We start from the raw sequence: 22,761 nt of genomic DNA, 5'->3' as shown, positions 1-22,761 counted from the left end.
GTACTGCCCTTGACCCCAATAGAACCCTTGACCTTTTGAACCCAGGCCGACACTCTAACCACTGAGCAAAACTGGCCAGGGCTGGGATTTGCTTTTAAATATTCCAGTGGGGATATGGTTAAGTGAGTGGGGATATAGATAAAATAAGATGGATACATGGCCTTCTTCTAATATTTACTTATGTATATGTTTAAAAAGTTCCATAAATGTTTCTTAAAAAGCATTTTCACATACATTATCTCTTTCAATCTTATGCTAACCCTGTGGGGTTATTGTCATTTTATAGAAAACTAAGATTCAGAGAGATGAAGTCACTTGCCCTAGGTCACACAATGGCAAGCGAGAGAGCGGACTTGACATGGGCTCCTCACGCTAAGCCCAGGGCTCATCACCACATCCCAGTTGCTTCTTCTTTTTAATAATTAAAAATGATTAACATTTTGTTTGGTTATAAATGTCATAACTGTTCCCTGCACAGAATGTGGAAATAACAGGAAAGCATCAGGAGAAAAACATAATAATCAACTCAACCTAATCAGAGTTAACTCTTTGGTGTCTGGCCATGTACACATTATCTAGGCTGCCTCTAACTCCAGAGGTAATGGGTGAGGCAGATATCGCAGTCCAGAGTGGTGAGTCATTCCTAACAGGCTAGTGAGCATCATGTATGGGGGCTCAGGTGATGGTGGGTCCTTGCCACTGCCCTCCCATTCTTCCCTGGTGCCCCCTTCAGGGACTGCAGTTTAGACCACAGTTCTTTCCTGTATCCTTCCTTGCTCCTTACAATCTCAAGCAATGCAAGTATGTCTGGGGAAGTCCAGGTCGCCCTTTCCCCCTCACTTCATCTGGAGACCCTGCCCAGAAGGCCCCTTGGCATCCTAAAAGTCTGCAACCACACTGACTGTGGTTGTGCCTCCACTTCCCCATCTGGAAGATGCTAGGGAGAATAGCAGACCAGTGGGTCTCTGCCAGGGAGTGATGAGCTAATGTCTGTAGTGCTTTCCAGACCCTCGGAGCAAGGTGCCGGAGCCTCCCCAGCTTCACGCCTGCTGACTGCCAGCCTGAGTGAGCGCCTGGGCCTGGCCACTCTGTGCCCAGGGAGCAGCCACATTCCTCTTCCCTAGGCCAGCCTGTCTTCTGCTCCTTTGTTATAAAAGAGGAGGAGGAGGAGAAGGAGGAGGAGGAGGAGGAGGGGGACTGAAAAGAAAAGACGAAAGAGAGAGGGAACAAGATTAGCACTGGGGAAAGGGCCTTGAGAAACAGAAAACTGAAGAGAACAGAGAGATAACAGGGCATCCTTGGGCACTTCAGTCAGCTTTGGCCTTGGTTTCCTGTTTATACAAGGGGGTGGGGAAGTTTGGAAAGGGCCAAGAATTGGGTCCAGTTGAATTGATTCTGTACTTGATTTCCTGTTTTTATACCTAATGGCAAAACCACAAATATACAAACAGCTCTGGTCACCCAGCTTTTCATATCCTTGGGCACTGTCTCCATGGCTCTTGGGTGATGTCACTCTAGTGTATGCCCCTTCTCTGTTCTCCCTTCTAGCATTCAACTTCACAAGAACCATAGGAAGTCAACACTATCAACCCCATTTGAGAAACAAGGGCATTGAGGCACAGAGAGATGAAATAACAAGGCCAAGTTCACACAGCTAGTAAGTAGCAGACCTGGGATTTACAGTCAGGTCTGACTCACTCTGTTCAGTAGGCTCCCTGATCCTCTGTTATCTGTGTCTGTGCTTTTCAATCTTAGAGGATGGACGCTTCCCCATACCCATTGCAGTAAATGGTCAATGTATGTGGTCAGAATATATGCATGGCCCAGGTTGAGGGAGAGACCCTGAAGGATAGCCCAGTTAGTGGCTGTGGCAGGAATCTCCAGGGATGAGGTATAGGGTGGGAGAAGGCTTCAGCCTAGGTATGGCAAAGGTGACTGAAAAATATTACCCAGGGAAGAGCATAGGGTTCAAAGGCAGGAAGAGTGAGAGGTACTGCTTGCTATAGGGGAGAAAGGAACAGCCAGGCCTTGGGCTGTTTGGGTGTCAGCAGTAAAGCTGGAGGCCTTGGGAAGGTGTGAGGCTTTGTGGGGGAAGAGGAACTTTGCTTTAAGCATGTTTAGTTTAAGCTGTTGGCAGAACATCCGAGTGGAAATAGTTTGCACACAGCCAGGAATATAGGACTGGAAAGAAAGTGTGAGGTTGTGTCAAAAAGAGCGGTAGGCAGGATGACTTTTGGCCAAACTGTGGGGAACTTTCCCCTGCCCCCTCTCCACCAGGACAGAGAGGGGTTTTCTCCTCGGGTTCCAGAACAAGACACTGCTTTTCCACCACAACTCTCCCTCCTTCTCTCTCCGCTCCCTGGCCCCTCCAGCCCAGCACAATGTTGGACACATGCTTCAAAGACCTAAAGGGCAGTGTGAGGGGAATCTCAGTCCATAAATTTCCCCATGCTAGGGAGTGACAAGGGCCTCGTCTCACTTTGCTAAATGTATTTTGGCTAGACTTTAAGCATGCCAAGCCTTCCTTAGTTTCACTTCTAGAACACAAGCCTTTGGGGTCTTTTTTGCTCTCCCTTTTCTGCCATGCTCCATCTTAGGTCAGTGCAGTGTCTCTCAGCTTACTTCATCTTTAAAAAGGTGAAGCCATGTTAGTCTGGCCCTGCTGCAGCGTCAAACTAAAATTGTTCCCCTTACCTGAGCACTCAGGTGATGTGGCAGCCCCTTGTCCCCCAATCTTATCTTCCCTGCACTCACCTCTCTTGGGCTTTGGGGTCCTGCCCTCCCAGCTTCCCAATCCCATCTCATCTGAAGCTTCAAACTTCCACTCATCATCTATCCATGTACCCCAGTATTTCACTAATCAGAGCTCCCTCTATGGAGAAGTCCCCCAGCTTGGACCAGTAGCCCCCATTGCCTCTCTGGGTCAGCTCAGACAAACATGGCTGTGTGAACACAGTTAAGATTGATTTTGCACGTACCACCTGGTGGGCTGAAAATATTTCTCCAGATTTCCACAGAGACTTGTCTCTCTGGACCTCAGCGATCAGAGCTGGAGATGGATCCAGGGTCTAGTGTACCTTCGGGTGGGGATGTCAGGCCACAGACTCTGCTGTCAGCCATGAAGAGAGGACCACGGGCCAGTTACCCAAGATCCCTCTGCTGCTTTGACACAAAGACAATGCCCCTCAGCTAGCACACAGTTTTCTTTTGCTAATCACAAGAAGACACCTCCTCTGGAGGACCAATTAGAAATAGGTGATGCTCCCTCTGGGATTTACATAACCCTCACCCCAGGGCACATGGCTTTGTAAGAGGAACACCAGCTGAATTTCAGGCATCCACCTGTGCAGGGCACAACCTGCAGAAGCACACTTGGAGATCCTGCCATGAGATGAATGTGGATCAGCACCCAGCTTAGGTTCTTGCAGTGGCCCTGCATCACTAAGAAAACCAACCACCCTAGGAGTTTTATTCCTGCTAACTCTGATTAAAAACATCAATGGTAACATTTCCTGAGCACTTATCAGGTGACAGGCCCTCACTGTTCTCAGTACTCCATACTTTCTCATCTAATTCCCACAAAAACTTTTGTTAGCGAGTATAGTAAGTCACTTAACATCATCATTAGGTTCTTGGACTGTAAGAGAAACGATGTATAAGGAAACCAGTTTTCCCATAGGCTAATTGATATAAACAAAGATTAAATTTCTATGGCACCTCATCAATACCATAACTAAACGATGTTGAATGAAATGATGTTACTTGAGGACCTGCTGTACAATTATTACCTCATTCCCTTTTTGCCAATAGGGAAATTGAGGCACAGAGATATTCACAGCTTGCCAGTGTTCTACACGCTGTACATTTGTGGGCTGAGGATTCAGACCAGGCAGACTGGCCCCAGAACCTCTGCTAGTGACTAGCAGGCATCACTGTCTCCTAAGTAACAACTGCTGGGACCTACCCTTTATAGTCCATAAAGGCCTTTCCCATTCATGAGCAAGATCAGTTCTCATACCCGTCCACCCTTATGTGAGGATATCACTATTATTATCGATCCCATTTTACAGACTAAAGGAGGAGGCTCAGAGAGGTGAGGCAACCTTGCTGAGGTCACATAGCTAGCAAGTGAGGATGCTGGAATTTGAATCAAGTCCTGCTTGATTCTCTCTTTCCCACTCTCTAGCTACCCTTCCCCTCAGAAGATCTTTTCTCAAAGCTGAATGTCAGAGCTGATGGGGACTAGAGAGATGACCTCATCTGAACCTCTCACTGTTACAGAAGAGGAAGCTAGTATTGTATATCAGTATCTGGTTAGAGTCAGGGGAAAAGAGATGGACAGACTGAGCAGAAAGAAATGCACTCAATGGGGAGAGAAAGAAAGAACAAAGGAGAGTGCAAGAAAGAGCAAAAAAGAGAGAGAGAGAGTGAGTGCCTGGAGGAAAACAAAACAAGGAAAAGAAATCAAATGAGAAAGAAAAGGGCCCAAAGTGGGGTGAAGGCATAAGTGACCAGCCATCTGGAAGCAGCACTAAGTAGTGAGGATGTGAGTTAATGAAGCAGGGGAACCAGACCAACGGAAAGAAGGCATGGCTCCCACAAGAGATTTACCCAGGGAGCTTTGGGCTGGGGGAATGGGAGGGAAGCTGCCCTCTCTTATGTGCCAGGAAGGCCCTGAACAGGCCCAGTGGGGCTTGCCTCTGAAGAGCCTCTCTTTGCACTTCCCGCACACTTTCTTCAACCCTCTCCTAAGTGTTACCTTTGGAGTTTCCAATGTGGATGATTCCCTGCCATGTTTGAAACCAGGCCTTCTGGCACCTTGCCTGGTCTGAGGGGATGAGAAAATGCTGGTTCTTGCCACTGTTAGCTGGAACACAACAGGGATAGGTAGGGAGAGAAAAATGGCTGCCCAACCTGCTGTAGGCATTGGCCTAGTCTGACATCAAGAGCATGAGGCTCTGCCATCAGATTGACTTTGGTTCAAGTCCTGAGGCTACCACTTCCCAGCTGTATGACCTTGGGCAAGTGACTTTAGCTCATTGGGCCTCAGTTTCCTTAGATGTAAAGAAGGGAAAATGAGAATACTTACCTTATAAGGTTGTGCCAGGGTTGAGTGAGATAATGTCTGTGGCCATAAATGCTCAAGTGTTGTACACATGTGAGTAATTACTCTTCTCTGACCCCTGTTCACTGCTGCTTGGGAGATGGAGTCAGCCTTCCAATTTGAGTCCAGTTCCAAGCTTGACTTCACCTTCTTGGCCCTGTTTTCCTCATTGTCACATATGACTGTGTGGGAAGTTGGGCCTCCTGACCCACAGGGGTGGGCTTACCAGGGCTGGCTGTTATCCTATGCAGTTGTTCCTTCAGGCTACAAATGTGAGCTGAGGCCCTGCTTAATCCTGCTCTAGTCACCAAGGTCTCAGATGGGGACCAAGGTGCCACTTGGCTCTCAAGGAGTTCCCAAGGAGTTCCTCAAGGAGATAAAAAAGCAGATATTAATAAAATCCAGTGGGAGATAGGAGAAAGTGACTTCTGAGTTGAGGGCCAGCATTCCCCAGGTGTAGGGAACAGTATGTGCAAACGCATTGATGGGAACTAGAACAGCACAAGATGGGGTTGCTGAGGTCACAGGAGCCAGACTTGGATGCTGCATTATGAAATTCAGCTTTGATATTGTGCTCACTGAAGGTTAAGTGGGCAGATATACATGAAGCCTGGTACAGTTTGTTAGTTTGTCACTCAGTAAAATATGTTCATTGCCTCGACCTTTTCCATTCACCCTCCACCCTCACCAGCAAGCAATCTAGCTGAGCCTTAAGCTTCTAGGAGAGATCCCAGTCCTCTCTCTTGAACTCGGCACAAATAAGGTACCCGTCCCTTTCCCCCTCTCCTCCCTCAGCTTCCCAAGCTCAGTAAATGACACTACTGCTTACACAGTTTCTCAGGCCAAAAACCTTGCCTTCATCTTTCTTTTTCTCTCTTACTCTATGACCAACTAACTGATCAGCAAATTCTGTCAGCTCGCTCTTTAAAATAGGTCCAGGATCCAAACAATTTTTTATCACTTCCACAGCCACTACTCTGGTCCAAGCTACTGTCATCTCTTACCTAGATCACTGTTGCAGCTTTCTGACTGGTCTTTTTGCTCCCCTATGCCTTGTCCTTTGTAGTCTCTTCTCCACACAGCAGCCAGAAGGATCCTGACCTTCTCTGCTCAGGAGCCTCAATGACTCTCCATCCCACTCAGTGCAAAAGTCGAAGTCCTATATGACCTGGTCCCTCCTACTTTTCCATGTTCTTTCCCTCCCTCTCTCTTCCTCATTCCCTCAGCTTCACGCATATGGGCCTTGCTGTTTCTCCAATGCAACAAGGTAGTTCCTGTCTGTGGCTCTTTGCATTTGCTGTTCCCTCTGCCTGAAACACTCCTTCCTGGACAATCACATGGTTTGCCACCACACTGCATTCAGGACTTTACTCAATGTCACCTCCTTAAATGGTCCTTCCCTGGACAGTCTATGTAAAGTAGCAACTCTCAACATCTACCTGGCTTGATTTTCTCCATAGCACTGATCACTACTTGCCATATTATATTTATCATTTGTCTCCACAGTTGGAATGCAGACTCCATGAGGGTAGAGGTTTTTGTATTTTTTTCTTTTGTATCCCTGATGATGAATACACTGCCTGGCACATAGCAGGCCATCAATAAATATCTTCTGAATGAAGGAATGGCTGAACCAGAGTCTGGTTTCTGGATATGAGAGAGGGAAGTTGTAGGAGAGTCAGAGGTGAGATGGAGAAGAAATTAGACAAATGGGCTTAGGAGTGGAATGTGTAACAGATTCTGCAGAATATTCCTCAAAGGAGAAAAAGATATGAGTAAAAACCAGATGGAGTGTGGTAGAGGAGAGCCCAATAACCCATGGGCAGAGTGAGTAGGATTGGAAGGATGGTGGTTTTTCCCTCCCTCCAACCTTCTAGGCTGGTAATCCCAGGATCATGCCATGGAGCTGACAGGTACCTTTGAAGGAAGCAGCCCAGTCTGGCAGGAAAACTGCAGGGCAGTGAGTGGTGCCACCAGCCTGGCAGAGGAGCAAGCCAGAGAGAACTGGAGTAAGCCTTGAGAAATGGCAGTTGCTCCTGCTCCACCTTCCACAGTATACAGCTGTGATTTTAGTGGTTTCTCTTTTGCTTGTCTCCTTTCACATATACATGTATTATTCCCACTCCTCAGTTTAACCCTCATTCCCATTTTTATTTTGCCTTGATCTCCATTTACAACTAGTGAAAACCCATGCCCTCCATGAAACTCACAGTGTGCTTCCCAACAGCATGTTTCAAAAGGCACTTAGGCAACCTTTGGGGGAAGATATATTAGAATTGCATGGAATGTCTGCAGCTAGCCTGGGCCCTGAGGGAAGCAGGAGGAACTTACAGTTGCTGCTTTTCCTTTAGTTCCTCACAACACTGACTGAGGTCCTACTCTGTGCCAGTCAGGAGTGCTGACATGAAGAGTGGGAAAGGTTTCAAATATCTCAGATAGTTAAATAATAACATACTATCAAGCATATAAAAACATGTCCAACCTCACTAGTAAAATTAGACAGACAAAAATTCAAACAATGATCTATTGCCCGGCTGGGTGTGGCTCAGCAGTTGAGCGTCAACCTAGGATCCAGGCGATCGGGGTTCGATTCCCGGTCAGGGCACATGCCTGGGTTGCAGGCTCTATCCCCAGTCAGGGGCATGCAGGATGCAGCCCATCAGTGACTCTCATCATTGATGTTTCTCTTTCTCTTTCTCCCTCTCCTTTCCTCTCTCTGAAATCAATAAAGATATATTAAAAACAAACAAACAAACAAACAAAACCAACAATGAGCTATTTTCACCTCTTAGATGGGCAAAGATGAAGTTCCAGGGAGCGGTAGAAGCAGCCAGAGTCACCCAGTCTTGGTGGGACTGTGATAGGTACGACACTCTGGGGATCAAAATCCATCATCTGTTTTCTTTGTTTTTAATGTACATGCTCTTTGATCCAGCTGTCACACTTCAACAAATTTATCTTAAGGAAACAATACAACAAATGTGTAAAGGTGTAAGTACGAGGATCTTTATTGCAATGATTTTTTTTGAGACAAAATTCACATAACATAAAATTAATCATTTTAAAGTCAATAATTTAGTGGCATTTGGTGCATTCACAGTGTTCTGCAACCACCACCTCTATCTACCTAGTTTCAAAACATTTTTATTACCTCAAAATAAAGTCTGTACCCCTTAAACAGTTACTCCCCACTTGCCCCTCTGCCCAGGCCCTGGCAACCACCAATTTGCTTTCTTGTCTTAATTGTTTTGTTTATTCTGGATATTTTATATGAATGGAATCATACACTAGGTGACTTCTCATGTCTGGCTTCTTTCACTTAGCGTGATTTTTTCGAGAATCATGAAGGGTATCAGAACTTCATTACTTTTTATGGCTCAGTAATGTTCCATTGTATGCAAATAACAATAATTTGCTTATCCATTCATCCATTAATGGACATCTGAGTCATTTCCACCTTTTGCTCATTGTGAATAGTGCTGTTATGAACATTCACATACATGTATTTGGACATCTGTTTTCAATTCTTTTGGGGTATATACCTAGGACTGGAAATGGTGGGTTATATGGTAATTCCATGATTAACTTTTTTTTTTTTTTAAATATATCTTTATTGATTTCAGAGAGAAGAAAGGAGAGGGAGAGAGAGATGGAAACGTCAATGATGAGAGAGTCATTGATAGAGCCTGCAACCCGGGCATGTGCCCTGACCGGGAATCGAACCCTGATTGCCTAAATCCTAGGTCGATGCTCAACCGCTGAGCCACACCTGGCCAGGCCATGATTAACTTTTTAAGGAACTGCTAAACTGTTTCCACAATAGCCGCACCATTTTACATTCCCACCAGTTATGTATGAGGGTTCTAATTTCCCCACATCTCCTTGTAGACTCTTGTTATTTTTTGTTTTGTTTTTAAAATTATAACCATCCAAATAGGAATAAACTGGCAATTCATTGTGCTTTTGATTTGTATTTCCTTAATGACTAATGGTGTTGACCATCATTTCATGTGCTTGTTGTCCATTTCTATATCTTGTTTGGAGAAATGTTTAATCAAGTTCTTTGTCCATTTTAAAAGTGGTTGTGTGTTTCTTGTTGAGTTTTTATATATTCTCGCTATTAGATCTTTCTTAGATATATGCTTTGCAAATATTTTCACCCATTCTGTGGGTTTTCTTCTCACTTTCTTGATAATGTTCTTTGCACCACAAACGTTTTTTAATTTTGATGAAGTCCAATTTATCTATTTTTCTTTTTGTTGCTTCTGCATTTGGTGTCATATCTGAGAATCCATTGCCAACCTCAAGGTCAAGAAGACTTATCTGTTTTCTTCTAAGAGTTTTATGGTTTTAGTTCTTACAATTAGGTGTATGATCAATTTTGAGTTGATTTTTCTACATGGTGTGAAGAAAGGGTCCAACTTCATTCTTTTGCATGTGGAAATACGATACAATTGCTCCAATACCCTTTGTTGAAGAGACTGTTCTTTCCTCATTAAATGGACTTGGCACCATTGTCCAAAATCAATAGGCCACATATGTATTGGTTTATTTCTGGACTCTCAGTTCTATTCCATTGATTTATATGTCTATAGTTATGCCAGTAACATCCTATTTTGATTACTGTAGCTTTGTAGTAAGCTTTGAAATCAAGAGGTGTGAAACCTTCAACTTTGTTCTTTTTCAAGGTTTAGCTATTGAGGTCCCTTGAAATTCCATATGAATTTCAGGATGATTTTTTTTTTTTTATTTCTGCAAAAAAGTCATTGGGATTACATTGAATCTATGGATCAATCTGAGTAATACTGACACCATAGCAAAATTAAGTTTTCCAATCCATGAACACAAATGTCTTTCCATTTATTTTTGTCTTCTTTAGTTTTTTTCAGCAACATTTTGCAGTTTTCAATATACAAGTCTTTCACCTCCTTAGTTAAGTTTATTTCTAAGTATTTTATTCTTTCAGATGTTATTGTAAATAGAATTGTTTTCCCAATGTCCTTTTCAGATTGTTCATTGATATAGAAACACAACTGATTTTTGTTTGTCAACCTTGTACCCTGCAACCTTACTGAATTTGTTTAGTAACTGTAGTATATTTGTTGTTGTTGTGCAGTGTTTCTCTTTGTAAAGAAAAATGAGAAAATCTGAATATTTATCATTAGGGAACATCTATATAATGTGACTACTTTTTTAGGGATCAGATATGGCATCTTTTTGGTATGTCTGAAATATGTCATAAAAAAAGATGAATAAAATAGTCCTTTGTGGAATTATTTGGAAAGTTGTCCATGGCATATAATAAAGTGAGATGAAGCAGGTTACTGAACAGTATGATTGCACTGATATAAAAGTCAAATGGTCATACATGTATAATGCCAGCTCCATGGAGACAGGGATTTGTTGTCTCCTTTGTCCATAGATGTAATTCCAGTGCCTGACACACTGCATGGTACATAGTAGGTGGTCAATAAATATTTATGGAATAAATGAAAAAACTGTCTGAAAAGACCAAACTACTAATAGTCGTTATTACTGAGGTGTGAGATTATGAGAGAATCATTATCTGTATTGCATATATACTGTATTGCATATATTAAAAATGTATTTCCATTAATATCTCTCTCTCCTCCTCTCTCTCTGTCTCTGTGTCTGTCTCTCTCTCTCCAAGTAAGTGGTAAAAAGAAAGGTACTATGGGCTAAGGGAGGAAGGCCCTGGGCCTCTGAGATTAACAGAAGCTTCTCATAGGCAGCCACTTTGGAACTGGGCCTCAGCAAGCTCATTTCTATTGTTCTAGCAGCTCGAGCAATCTTTTTAAAAAATATATGAATTAATTATGTATTATAATAATTGCAACAATACATTTAGCCTCATATTGACTGTAATGTAAATACACATATCAAATTATTTAAAATCATGTTTTATGAGGTAATTTGAATGGCTTTAAAAGATTAGAATATAGCTTATATTTAGTTTGAAAGTTGGGTGCTTTAATGCTATGAAAATGAATCTTTATGTAATGTTTCAAAAGCTACAATTCCAACATACTTAGTCTTTGTCAGATCAGCATTATAATAACTTCAAGAGGTGAACACTGATATTTTATAGATTTATATACTTACTTATCCTTAAGTACTCTTACTAAGAGTCTAAGTCTTGTTCACCATCTCTCCAGAAACGAGTATCTGCCTGTTCGCAGCCATTCCCTAAGTTTCTCAAAACAGTGCATTTAATATAATTTCATCTTGCCTGGCCGGGAGTGGCTCAGCGGTTAAGCGTTGACCTAGGATCCAGGCGATCGGGGTTCGATTCCCGGTCAGGGCACATGCCGGGGTTGGAGGCTCGATCCCCAGTCGGGGGCGTGCAGGAGGCTGCTGATCAATGACGACTCTCATCATTGATGTTTCTATCTCTCTCTCCCTCTCCTTTCCTCTCTCTGAAATCAATAAAGATATATTTATATCTATATATATATAATTTCATCTTTTCTCTCTCTCTGTTTGCTTTCTTTTGCTGTCTATTGTCTGTCAAGCAATCTTTTTAATATGCAAATTTTATCAGACTACTCTTTGGTTTAAAACTCTCTGATGGGTTCCTTACCTGCAGGATCAAGCCCAGCCTCCACCAATTGGCACAGGAGGCCCTTTGTGATCTGGTCCCTGTTATTTTACTTCCTGCCACTCAGGAATATATATCTCAACTTTTTGTTGTGGAAATTTAAAAGCACACAAAGGCAGAGAGAACAGTATATTCAATCTTCATGTGTCCATCAAACCAACAACAATGATGAACATTTTTCAAATTTTGTTTCATTTACCTCCACCCACCACCTGCTGCGACACAAATACATATTTCCCTCTCTGGAGTACTTTAAAATAAACTTCAATTATATTATTTTACCTGTAAATACTTATCTTTGTATCTCTAAGTGATGAGGACTTAAATATATAACTACCATGCAGTTATAGTACTTGGAATTATCAATAATTTCTTCTAAAAATATTTTTATTGAATTTATTAGGGTTACATTGGTTAATAAAATTATATAGATTTCAAGTGCACAGTTCTATAATACATCCTCTGTATATTGTATTGTGTGTTCACTGCCCAAGGTCCAGTCTCCTTACATCACCATTTAATCCCCTTTTACCCTCTCCTACCTCCCCCTCCCCCTTTCCCTCTGGTAACCACTATGCTGTTGTCTGTGTCTATGAGGTTTTTGTTTGTTGTTTTTTAAATCCCTTCACCTATTTCAATAATTTCTTAACATCACTTAGCCCTTGTCCAAATTTCCCTTATTGTGTTAAAAATATCTTTTTTACAGTTGGTTTGCTTGAATATTATCTAATATTCTGTTCCAGCAACACTGAACTGCTTGTCACTTTCCTAAATTTCATGTACTTTTGCTTGGAATGCCTGCCCCTTCCACTTGGCCCAAAATCAGCTTGAGTGTGATTGCCTGCTTGTAGCCTTCTTGACTGCCCCAGTCTAAATGGCCTGTCCCTCCTCTGTGTCCCATAATACCCAGGATATAAGGCATTGCTTTGTCTTAGTACATATAGTTCCACCATTCTATAGGTATGTATTGAGAATTACAGGTGCTAAGTACCACGCCAGGCACGAGGAATACTGCAAGCAAACTGCCAAAACTCCCACACTCCTACTGTGTGTGTGTGTGTGTGTGTGTGTGTGTGTGTGTAGAAATCAATAAAACATGAATAAGATAATGATAAACGGTATAAAAATAAGTGATATTTGGAATCGAGAGGGCAGGGTAGCTACTTTTAGATGGGGTGGCCAGGGTATTTTACTGAGGTAGTGACATTGGGGCTGAGACCTGAATGAGAAGGAGTCAGTGTGGGGAAGATCTGGGCATTCCAGGCAGAAGGACTTACACGTACAGAAACCCTAAAGTGAAGGGTCCCTGTCTTAGCAGGCTCTACTTATGTCTCTCTTTACCTCTACATCTGTATATCTCATCCTTTTGGGGATCATGAAAACCCCTTTGAATGTTGAGAATCTGATAATAGCTCTGGCTCCTTGCTCCAGAAGAATGTACAAATGCAGTCACATGAATTTGCATACCAGTTCTCTAGTTCCTGAAGCCAGGGAATCTCAGAAGGATTCCCTGCCTGGACTGGGTTCACATTTACTGCAGGAACAATGTCTAATACTGATATCTAATAGTGCCTTTCTTCATTATCTCTTTGATCCCCTTGAAATTACCCAATGAGGTAAGTACAGGTATTATCGCCATTTGATAGATGAGACTAAGGCTCAGAGAGAGTGGGTTACTTGGCCAACATCACATAGCTAGTGAGTGACAGGGAGGAAACTTAAACTCAGGCAGTCTGAGGCTGAAGTGCCTAGACTGTATGCATGCCAAGGTTCTGCTAGTCAGTTTGGGGACTTGTTCTTGGCAAAGGCAGGGGAGGAGGAGCTGCTGGAAATTTCTGTGTAGGGGTTTAGAGATGTCAAAACCTGCTTGGTCTAGAAGACCGTTTGCTTTCCTTCTTTCTCTTTCTCTTCCTTGTCCTCCTCTTCTTTCTCCTTCTTCCTTTTTTGTGGAATGACAATGTTTGATTTTCTTTTAAAGAAGTTTTTCTGCCTTGAAAGAGTCTTATAAGTATAGAATTGGAAATATACTGTTTTCTCTGTGACAGCTCACAGTGAATGCAGTAGAGGCAGGTCAACTTCCCCAAAGGGAAACTGGCTTGGAATTTTCCTGTTGGCTTTAAAAAATTATTTATTTACCTTTTTTGGACCAGGTAATACAATCGCATGGTTCAAAAATCAAAAGGTACAAAAAGGAATATAGTGCAAATCTTCCTTGCTCCCCTGCCACCTGCCACCTGGTTCCCTTGCCTGTAGGCAACTGAGGTGTCCCAGTTTCTTGTGTCTCTTTCCAAAGATGTTTTAAGCAAATATATATATATGTGTGTGTGTGTGTGTGTATTTAATTTTATTTTATTAACCCTTGAGTTGCAGACACAACCTAAACTTCACCCTCTCTTTCTGTCTCTCTGGTCCCCATTCAGGCCTTGGAGATAGTGGAGGCCAAGGGTCTCCTGGGAGCTTTGGGCTTTCCTCAGAAGTTGGCCTTTCCAGGCCCATTTTCATGGCAGCCCTTCCTGCACACACTACTTTAGACTCTTTTCAAAGTCCTTCCATCTGTGCTAATTTATCAGGCATTCACAATAGCCCATGAAGTGCAAGAATTATTTGCCTCATTTTATGGGCAAGGAAACAGACCCAGAAAGGTCGAATAACTTGCTGAAAAGCACACAACTAATTAATGTTGTCGTGTGGTGAGGTCCTGGGAGCAGTGTGTGGCTTTGTCCAGCTTGGAATTTGGAAGTAATAAGAAAGTTGTTTACTCCAAAGTCACAGTTTAAAAATATTTTAGTGGCACTAGTGTGGGGCAGTGGAAAAAGTAAGGGAACTCAAAGTTCCAGCTGGGTTTGCTTCCTGGCTCTGCTACTTAAAACTTGGCAAGTTACTTCACAGTGTGCAGCCTTAGTTTGCTAATCTATGAAGTGGGGATGATAATACTCACCCAGCAGGGTGGATAGTGACCTAGTATAAATAAAAGCGATTTGTAAAATGGGGCATATTCCAATGCTTGCTTTGTATTATTATTATGGTTATTGTGGTTGGTCCTTGCTGGCACAAAGACAGCTGTTTCCTGAAAGGAAGACAGGCTAACACTGGGTACAAAGTTGCTCTGCCCTCTAACCTCCTTATCTAAAAAGACTCTCTGGCCCAGTGAATTGGAAATCAGGAACCATCCAGCCTGACTTCTTTTCCTTGCCAGCTCAGAAACATCTGGGTGGTTAGAACTGCCCCAGGGTGTGAGCACACACTCTTTTCCTCAGTGGGTGTCTTGAATTCACCTTGATCTGTAACTTTATAATAGGAAAAACTTATTTTTCCTATTATCAAACTAGACTATTTTTACTAGAGAAATTTTGGAAAATATTGAAAAGTAAAAAGAACAAAAATGAAATCATCCTTTTACCTTCTTCCCTCACAGAAGCCCACCTTAGTCAGTACTTTGCTGTTTTCCTTTCAGTCTTTTTTCTCCTAGGTACTTATGATATCGCTTAGCAGAGAAATTCTTTTTCATTTGTTGGTTTTTGTTGTTGTTGTTGTTAATCCTCACCCGAGGATATTTGTTCCATTAATTTTTTTAGAGAGAGTGCAAGGGAGAGGGAGAGACAGAGAGAGAAACATTGATGTGAGTGAGACACATCTATTGGTTGCCGGGGAATCAAATCTGCAACCAAGGTACATATCCTTGACCTGAATCAAACCGAGACCCTTCAGTCCTCAGGCTGACGCTCTAACCACTGAGCCAAACCAGCTAGGGCAATTCTTTGTTTGTTTGTTGTTGTTGTTGTTGTTTTTTTGTTTTTTTTTTTACAGCTTTAGTGAGGTATAATTGATGTACCAAGAGCTGCACATATTTCAAGTGTACAATTTGATGAGTTTAGAATTGAGCAGGGCAACTTTTTTTTTTTTTGACTATATATTGATTTCAGAGAGAGGAAGGGAGTGGGGCGGGGAGAGAGAGAGAGAAACATCAATGATGAGAGTCATTGATCGGCTGCCTCCTGCATGCTCCCTACTGGGGATCGAGCCAACAATCCCAGCATGTGCCCTGACCAGGAATCGAACTGCAGTCTCCTGGATCGTAGGCCAATGCTCAACCTCTGAGCCTTACTGGTCTGGCTCCATTAATTTTGAGAGAAAGAGGAAGGGAGAGAGAGAGAAATAAAAACATCAATGTGAAAGAGACACATCGATTGGAGCTGGGGAACAAATCTGCAACCCAAGTACGTACCCTTGACTGGGAATCAAACCTGTGACTCTTCGGTGTGGAAGCTGACACTACCACTGAGCAACACTGGCCAGGGCTCTATTTTAATTTTTAAAAATTTTAAATTATTCTTAGTTCTATCTCTGGGATTTTTTAGCTTATATTTTTTCCAATAAGAATCTAATGACAAGGAGTCCTAAAGGCCAATGAGGTAGTGTCCTCTCCTAAGAATGGTCCAGTCTCTGGGAGGCCTTGCTCTCCAACGCTGGAGCCAGAGCTGGGGATCTCTGCAGTGCCAGCTGTGGTGAGGAGAAGGTGGCACTGGCTGCCCAGAGGGAAAGGGCTCCTTGTTACTCAGGTCCATTCCCTTGAAAGGAAAACGGAACACTAGTTATTCACCACTTTACCAGGTGGATGCCCCTCAGGGCTGAGGTCTTCATAGGAATTTGGGTGATGACTCTGGGGATGGGCCCCCTATAAAGCACTGAGATGACAAACCTTGCTGGGTGGTTTCTTGCAGGCTGGGAATTCAGAGTTCTCTTTTCCCTTTCTTGGCCTTCCCCCACCTCCATCTGTCCCATTCAGTGATACCCCCTCTTCTATTCTGTAATCCCCCTTCTTTCTGGTATGTCAAACTGCCCTTAAACTGAGAGTATATAATTAGAATAGTGGGCATTTGAAGTGACTGGTATTCCTAGTCAACCAGGAACCCCGATGCTCTTTAATAAAAGCTTGGCTATTCCCATTCCAGGACATATTCAAGGCTTTTCCCACTGTCTTCAGTAGAATGCCTCCCCCTGGCCACCCTGTCAGAGGCCTGGAGAAATACAACTCACCCTACAAGGCCCGACTTAAATATCATCCCCTTTTAACCTCTCTGGGATGTTCTCTCAGTGCTCTCACCGCTTTGGGTTCAGGATGGTAACAGGGCATGAAACATATTGGGATCTGGTTCTTTTCCTCCTCCTTCACCTTGTCTGGGAGTTTCTAGATGGCCAGGATAGGGCTGTGCCCTTTTCTCCTATCCCAGTCCAAGTAGCTGGAGTTTCATTAAATATTTGGAGAGCCAAGTTACAACATCACAACGTTTCTCTCTCTCTCTCATTACCCACATCCTAATTTTGCCATCTTGCCTTCTTCTTGAGTTTATAGTAACACCAACGCATCACAACTGTAACCCATCTTCATCAAGTGTTCTGATTGTCTACATTTGATGGGGAAGTATGCTCTCTATTCATCAAAATGCCCCTCTTCAATCTGACATGCCACCTGCCCTTCCCATCCCCGAGTCGTGCCCCAGGCAGGGGTATCTCCTCACTGGGTGCCAGCAAGGCCCTCTCCATGGTTGCAGTGCCTGTATTCCTGCGAGCCCTAGATGGGCCTTAGCGCAGGACAGAGCTTGGTCTTTTGTCCCCAGGACTTAGTGGGGACACACTAGTTCCTTAGTGGGGTCCAGCACTCAGAGTCAGCTTCCTAGGCTGGACCAGAGCAGAACATGGAAACAGCAGGGTTATTCACGACATTTCAGGGAGAGGAAATGTTTAGAGCTGTGTGCGCTGTCAGCCATACTTTATAATGAGGACAATGGGGCAAAGAGGTAGGTTTTCAAAGATTTTATTAAAAACAAAATAGAGCAATAATCCTAAAAACAGCAGAGGTGGATTTCTTCCTACCTCCCAATCTATCATTCCCCTTCACCAAGGCGCTACCTGGATGGTCCTGAGGCCCAAACCCTAACTCTCAGGTCCCCCTTACCCAACAAACTGCTTACTAAACTTTCATGCTTTCTTCCAGCTTCTGATATGTCTCCTTTAAGAAAATAAAAATACCCCCTCCCCAACTTGCTTAAAAATAATTTTCAAAGATTAAAAACGGCCTTTGTGTGTTTTTTAAAAAATAAACACTTTAAATGTTGGAAATCTCACTCTTGCTCTAGGCCTAGTTGAGCCTCTAGGGTGCTTGCCTGCCTCACCCCAGGAGGCCAGCTGCCACTTGGTGCCCCTTGGAAATTTTCAGGAAGTAATTTCTTCCAAATTTCCCCTGCAGTCACAAATTCCACACACTGCTCGCATAAACACGCTGTCTTCATTATAGGCACTGCTCTTCAGCTCTGGAAACCTGATCTCTTTTTGTCAACTAGACCACATGCTTCAGATTCCCTGCAAACAGGAGAGAAAACAAAATTCAAATTCAGGTAACATATGTCAGTTACACCTCGATAAAGCTGTTTAAAAAAAGCCCTTGTATGTTAGGACTTGCTCTCTTGCTGTTTTTGGGAACCCAGAGACTCCAATGTATGAACCAGCAAACCCAGGCTAGCTTGTTGGATGGCAAGAGACATGCTGCCCAGTTACTCCAGCAACCATCAGTCACCCATCAGACATGTGAGTGAGGCCTTTGACAGCCAACAGACTGCAGTGCTGGGTTTCCCCAGCACAAACCAGCAGAAGAACTGCCTAGCTGAGCCCAGCCCAATTGCCAATCTACAGTCATGAGCTAAACAAGTGATTTAAGATACACACACACACACGCAACACTATTCAGAATTTACACTTCACTAACTGCATCAAATCTTTTCCCACTCCCAGTCTTTCTGCCCCACTTAGCAGGGAACAGCCCTCCTAGTATTTTCTCTTGTGGACATCTGTGAAATATGAATTTGGGGCTTTTCCCCTGCCCTCAGACCTCAGTTTTTGAGGGACAAGTGACCACTTAAAATCCTATAGGACTGGAAAGATTGCTCACTTGGTCCTTTTTTTCCTCTCCCAATCAAAGTGTTCTATTTTATTTAGGAAAACCTTTCTTTTTTAAAATTTATCTTTATTGTTGAAAGTATTACAGATGTCCTCTTTTTACCTCTGTTGACCTTTTCTACCTTGCATCCCCCCCCCCCCCCCCCCGTCATTTGGTCCTTCTGCATTGTTTTCCTTGCCCCATTTCCCCAAGCAGAAACACTGGGCTCCAACCACCACAGACCATTTCTCCTCTAAAACAGGAAGAATGCCCCATAAGGGTAGGGACCTGGGCTGTCTTCCTTTTGGTTGATCTCCAAAATCTAACACAGTGCCTCACACAAAGTATGTACTCAATAAATGACTGCATAAATGGATGAATGAAAGAAAGGAAGGAAGGACAGAAAAAACAAATTAGCACTCATTACCTATCTGGTTTTAATTTTAAATGAACATACAGTACAATTGACTTTTTTTGTATGTTTAGTTCTATGATTTTTAACACATGTATAGATTCATGACACAGAACAGCTCCAGCAACCTCCAAAATTCCCTGTGCTATCCTTTTGCAGTTTATCCTCCCCCATCCTTACTACCTGGCAACCATTGACCTATTCTTTATCCCTATAAGTGCTGTCCTTTGGAGAATGTCATATAAAGAATCAAACAGTATGTAACCTCTTAACACTGGCTTCTTGCATGCAGCATGATGCCTTCAAGTTTCATGAAAACATTTTGGTATGTCAATAGTTCATTCTTTTTTATTTGGATACTTAACTTTTTAATTTTTAAAATTATTATAGATCTACAGGAAGTTACAAAAAAGAAGTACCAAGAGGTACCCTTCATAAAGTTTCTCCAAGTGGCAAAATCTTACATAATTATTATTTAATATCAAAACTAAAAATTTAACATTGGCACTAGTAACAGACCTTAGTCAAATTTTACCAGTTCTCCATGTACTCGTTTGTGTGTGTGTGTGCATGAGTGTATATAGTTCTATGCAATTTTATCACATGTACATGTCACCTCCACCAGAAAGAGATTCGGAATATTCCATCGCTACAAAGATCTCCCTTGTACTACCTTGTTACAGTATCCCCCTCACCAAACCAGCTCCATAATTTTGTTATTTCAAGAATGTTATATAAATGGAATCATACAGTATACAACTTTTTGAGATTGGCTTTTTCACTCAGCATACTGCCCTTAAGATCCATCCAAGTTGTGTGCATTAAGTTTGTTCCTTTTTATTGCATAGTAGCATTCCATACTATGGATATAGCACAATTTAACCACTCAGCCATTGAAAGACATCTGGGTTGCTTCCAGTTTTGGGCTGTCACACATAAAGCTACTATGAACATTCATGTACAAGTTTTTGTGTGAACACGGTTTTCATTTCTCTGGGATAAATGGCCAAGAGTGCAGTTGCTGGGTCATATGGTTGTTGCATGTTTAGTTTTATAAGAAACTGCCAAACTGTTTTCCAGAGTGGCTGTCATTTTGCATTCCCACCAGCAAAGTATGAGTGATCTACTTTCTCACCAGTCCTGTCAGCATTTGGTAGTGTCACTACTTTTTATTTTGAGCATTCTGATAGGTGTGTAGGGATCTCTTGTTGTGGTCTCAGTCTGCATTTTTCTAATGGCAAATGATGTTGAACATCTTTTCATGTGCTGATTTGCTGTTTGTACCATCTCTTTAAGCCTTTTGATAATTGGATTTTTTTTACTGTTGAGTTTGGAGAGTTCTTTATATATTCTAGATACAAATCTGTAGTTTGATATATGATTTGCAAATATTTTATCTCAGTATGTAACTTGTCTTTTTATTCCCATAACTCTTGTAAAGCAAAAGTAAATTTTGGGGGTCATGCTTTTGGTATTTTAAACCCTTAACCTCAAAATCTCTGGCTGATTCTTCATCTCTTAGTTCAAGCCCCCTCCACATCTTAGGAGTCACCCAGCCTAACCTCAAGATGTCTCTCAAATCTGTCTTCTCCTTTCTGTTCCACTGTCTACACAGTAGTTGTATATCTCATCACTGAGGTTACTGCAACCGCCTCTTAACTGGTGTTCCCACCTCTGGAGCTGTTCCCCACCCAATTTCATAGCTGTGACCACATGCCTCCCCTGCTTCCAAAAACCTCCACAAAACTTTAGCAGTTTCCAACTACCTATGAGTGAAGTCCAACACCTTAGTTTAACTGTGCCTTACCCACACTTTCCTATCTCCATGTGGGCCTTTGCTTATGTTGTTGCCTCTGCTGAGGAAAACCTACAGGGGATCCTGGTGCTGAAGCTAGGGTCTTTCCATCTGTGAGTATAGCCAGAGAGTGATGAATGAGTAGATGCATGGATAAACAAAATTCCATGTCCAAGTGTTCTAGCAACACATGTTTACAGAAAGGAAAGGTGGGTGCTGTATTTTCTGCTGCTCTGTCTCACTCTCCAGTTACATTTGGAGGCAATTAAGAAAAGTAACAGAAATAATTTCCACCAAAAGTTGATGATGAGCAATATTGAGTTTGGTTAACAATACAAATGCAAGCTTAAATAATACCCATTGTTTTCCCCTCACATCTAGCTTTTCCAGCAGTGGGTGGCAGCCTGAGAAAATTCTAAAGGCCAGCATGTCTGGGGCCTGGAGAGACACAGTGTATAGATCAGAGGGGATAAACTCAAATGCCTAGAGGCCAATAATGTACTATATGTGAGTAAAGCAGATTGAGGGCAAGATATATGAAGCCCTCTTGATCTGTTTTTTCTTTTTCCTACTTTGCATCATGACATGAGTATAAGAAATAGTTCCCCTTTTTCTTAACTCTATTACAAAAGAAAAAGAAAAACAAAACAGTACAAGTGAGATGATAAATGGAAACTCACACTTGGCCTAGAGTAAGAGATGCAAAAGGGAGTGGTGGGGTCTGTGGTAAATGGGAAGGTACATGCTCACAAAGGGGGCAGTTGCTACTTAGCTCTAGCCATTCATGACTGCAGGAATGTGGGCCCAGATCTTTCCACTTTCCAAGAGATGTCAGAAATTCACATTTTAATGTAGGGTTGCCACGCTGTTAAATGTGGACAACTGGTTCAAATTTTAAAAGAATTTTGTGTGGGACATCAGTATGTAAGGTGAAACAAAACAATTTTGGGGGCAAGATGTGGCTCGTGGGCCCCCAGTTCGTGATCTCTGGGAAAGTTCTGACTTACATCTATGGCACCCCATTTCACTCTCAAATATCCTGGTTTGGATAATAAATTATATCATTACCTTATCTCTGATGTTTAAGAAGGAGGACTGAATCGGGACTTAGGAGGCCTGAGTTCTACTGATTGATCAACTGACTAGCCCATTTGTTCATTCATTTATTCAATAAACTTTTATGGAGCAGAATCTTTGCTAGGTACTAGGTGCTGGCGAACACTCTCTTTAATCTTTAATAGATTTAGTCTCTTAATTTCTTTAATAGACTTTATTTTTAGAGCAGTTTTAGGTTTACAGAAAAACTGGGCAGAATATTACAGAGAACTCTTGTATCCCTCCCCTGGAAGGCAGTTTCTCCTATTATTAACATTCTGCATTAGTGTGGTACATTTGTTACAGTTGATGAATGAATACTGATATTTTATTATTAAGTGAAGTCCATAGTTTACATTAGGATTAACTCTTAGTGTTGTACAATTCTATGAGTTTTGACAAGTGTATAATGTTATGTATTCACCATTACAGTATCATACAGAATAGTTTTACTGCCATAAAAGCCTGTGCTCCATCTATTTATCTGTGTCTTTTCCTTCTCCCAAAGTCCTGGCAATCACTGATCTTTTTACTGTCTCTCTAATTCTGCATTTTCCAGGATGTCATATGGTTGGAGTCTTTTCACACTGGCTTCCTTCACTTAGCAATACTCATTTAAGTTTCCTCCACATCTTTTTGTAGCTTGATAGCTCATTTCTTTTTAGCTCTGAAAAATATTCCATTGTCTGGATGTACCAGTTTGTTTAGCCATTTACCTAGAGAGAGAGACATTGATGTGAGAGAGACACATCTATTGGTTGCTTCCTGCACCCACCCTGACTGGGGCCAGGGATTGAGCCTG

The 22,761-nt window shown here is 42.3% G+C and overlaps 1 protein-coding gene across 3 annotated transcripts in view; it reads right to left on the bottom strand.

The window, feature by feature from the left end:
* LOC308551343 (histone deacetylase 8) overlaps positions 1-22,761 on the bottom strand; it is a 309,470-nt gene that overhangs the window by 9,672 nt on the left and 277,037 nt on the right. For 2 of the 3 annotated variants that reach the window (XM_081125815.1, XM_081125814.1), the window contains one exon: positions 17,524-18,083. The exons of the other annotated variant lie outside the window; for it this stretch is intronic. In XM_081125815.1, coding sequence (XP_080981941.1) covers positions 18,061-18,083 — 23 coding nt within the window. In that variant the 3' untranslated portion in view covers positions 17,524-18,060. Of the gene's footprint in view, positions 1-17,523; positions 18,084-22,761 lie in introns of those variants that run through there. 3 annotated transcript variants of the gene reach the window in all.

The sequence above is a fragment of the Miniopterus schreibersii genome (genome assembly GCF_964146895.1).
Source record: "Miniopterus schreibersii genome assembly, chromosome: X".
NCBI classification, from domain to species: Eukaryota; Metazoa; Chordata; class Mammalia; order Chiroptera; family Miniopteridae; genus Miniopterus; species Miniopterus schreibersii.
The sequence above is the reverse complement of the archived record's forward strand: the minus strand, read 5'-3'. Positions and strand labels throughout refer to the sequence as shown.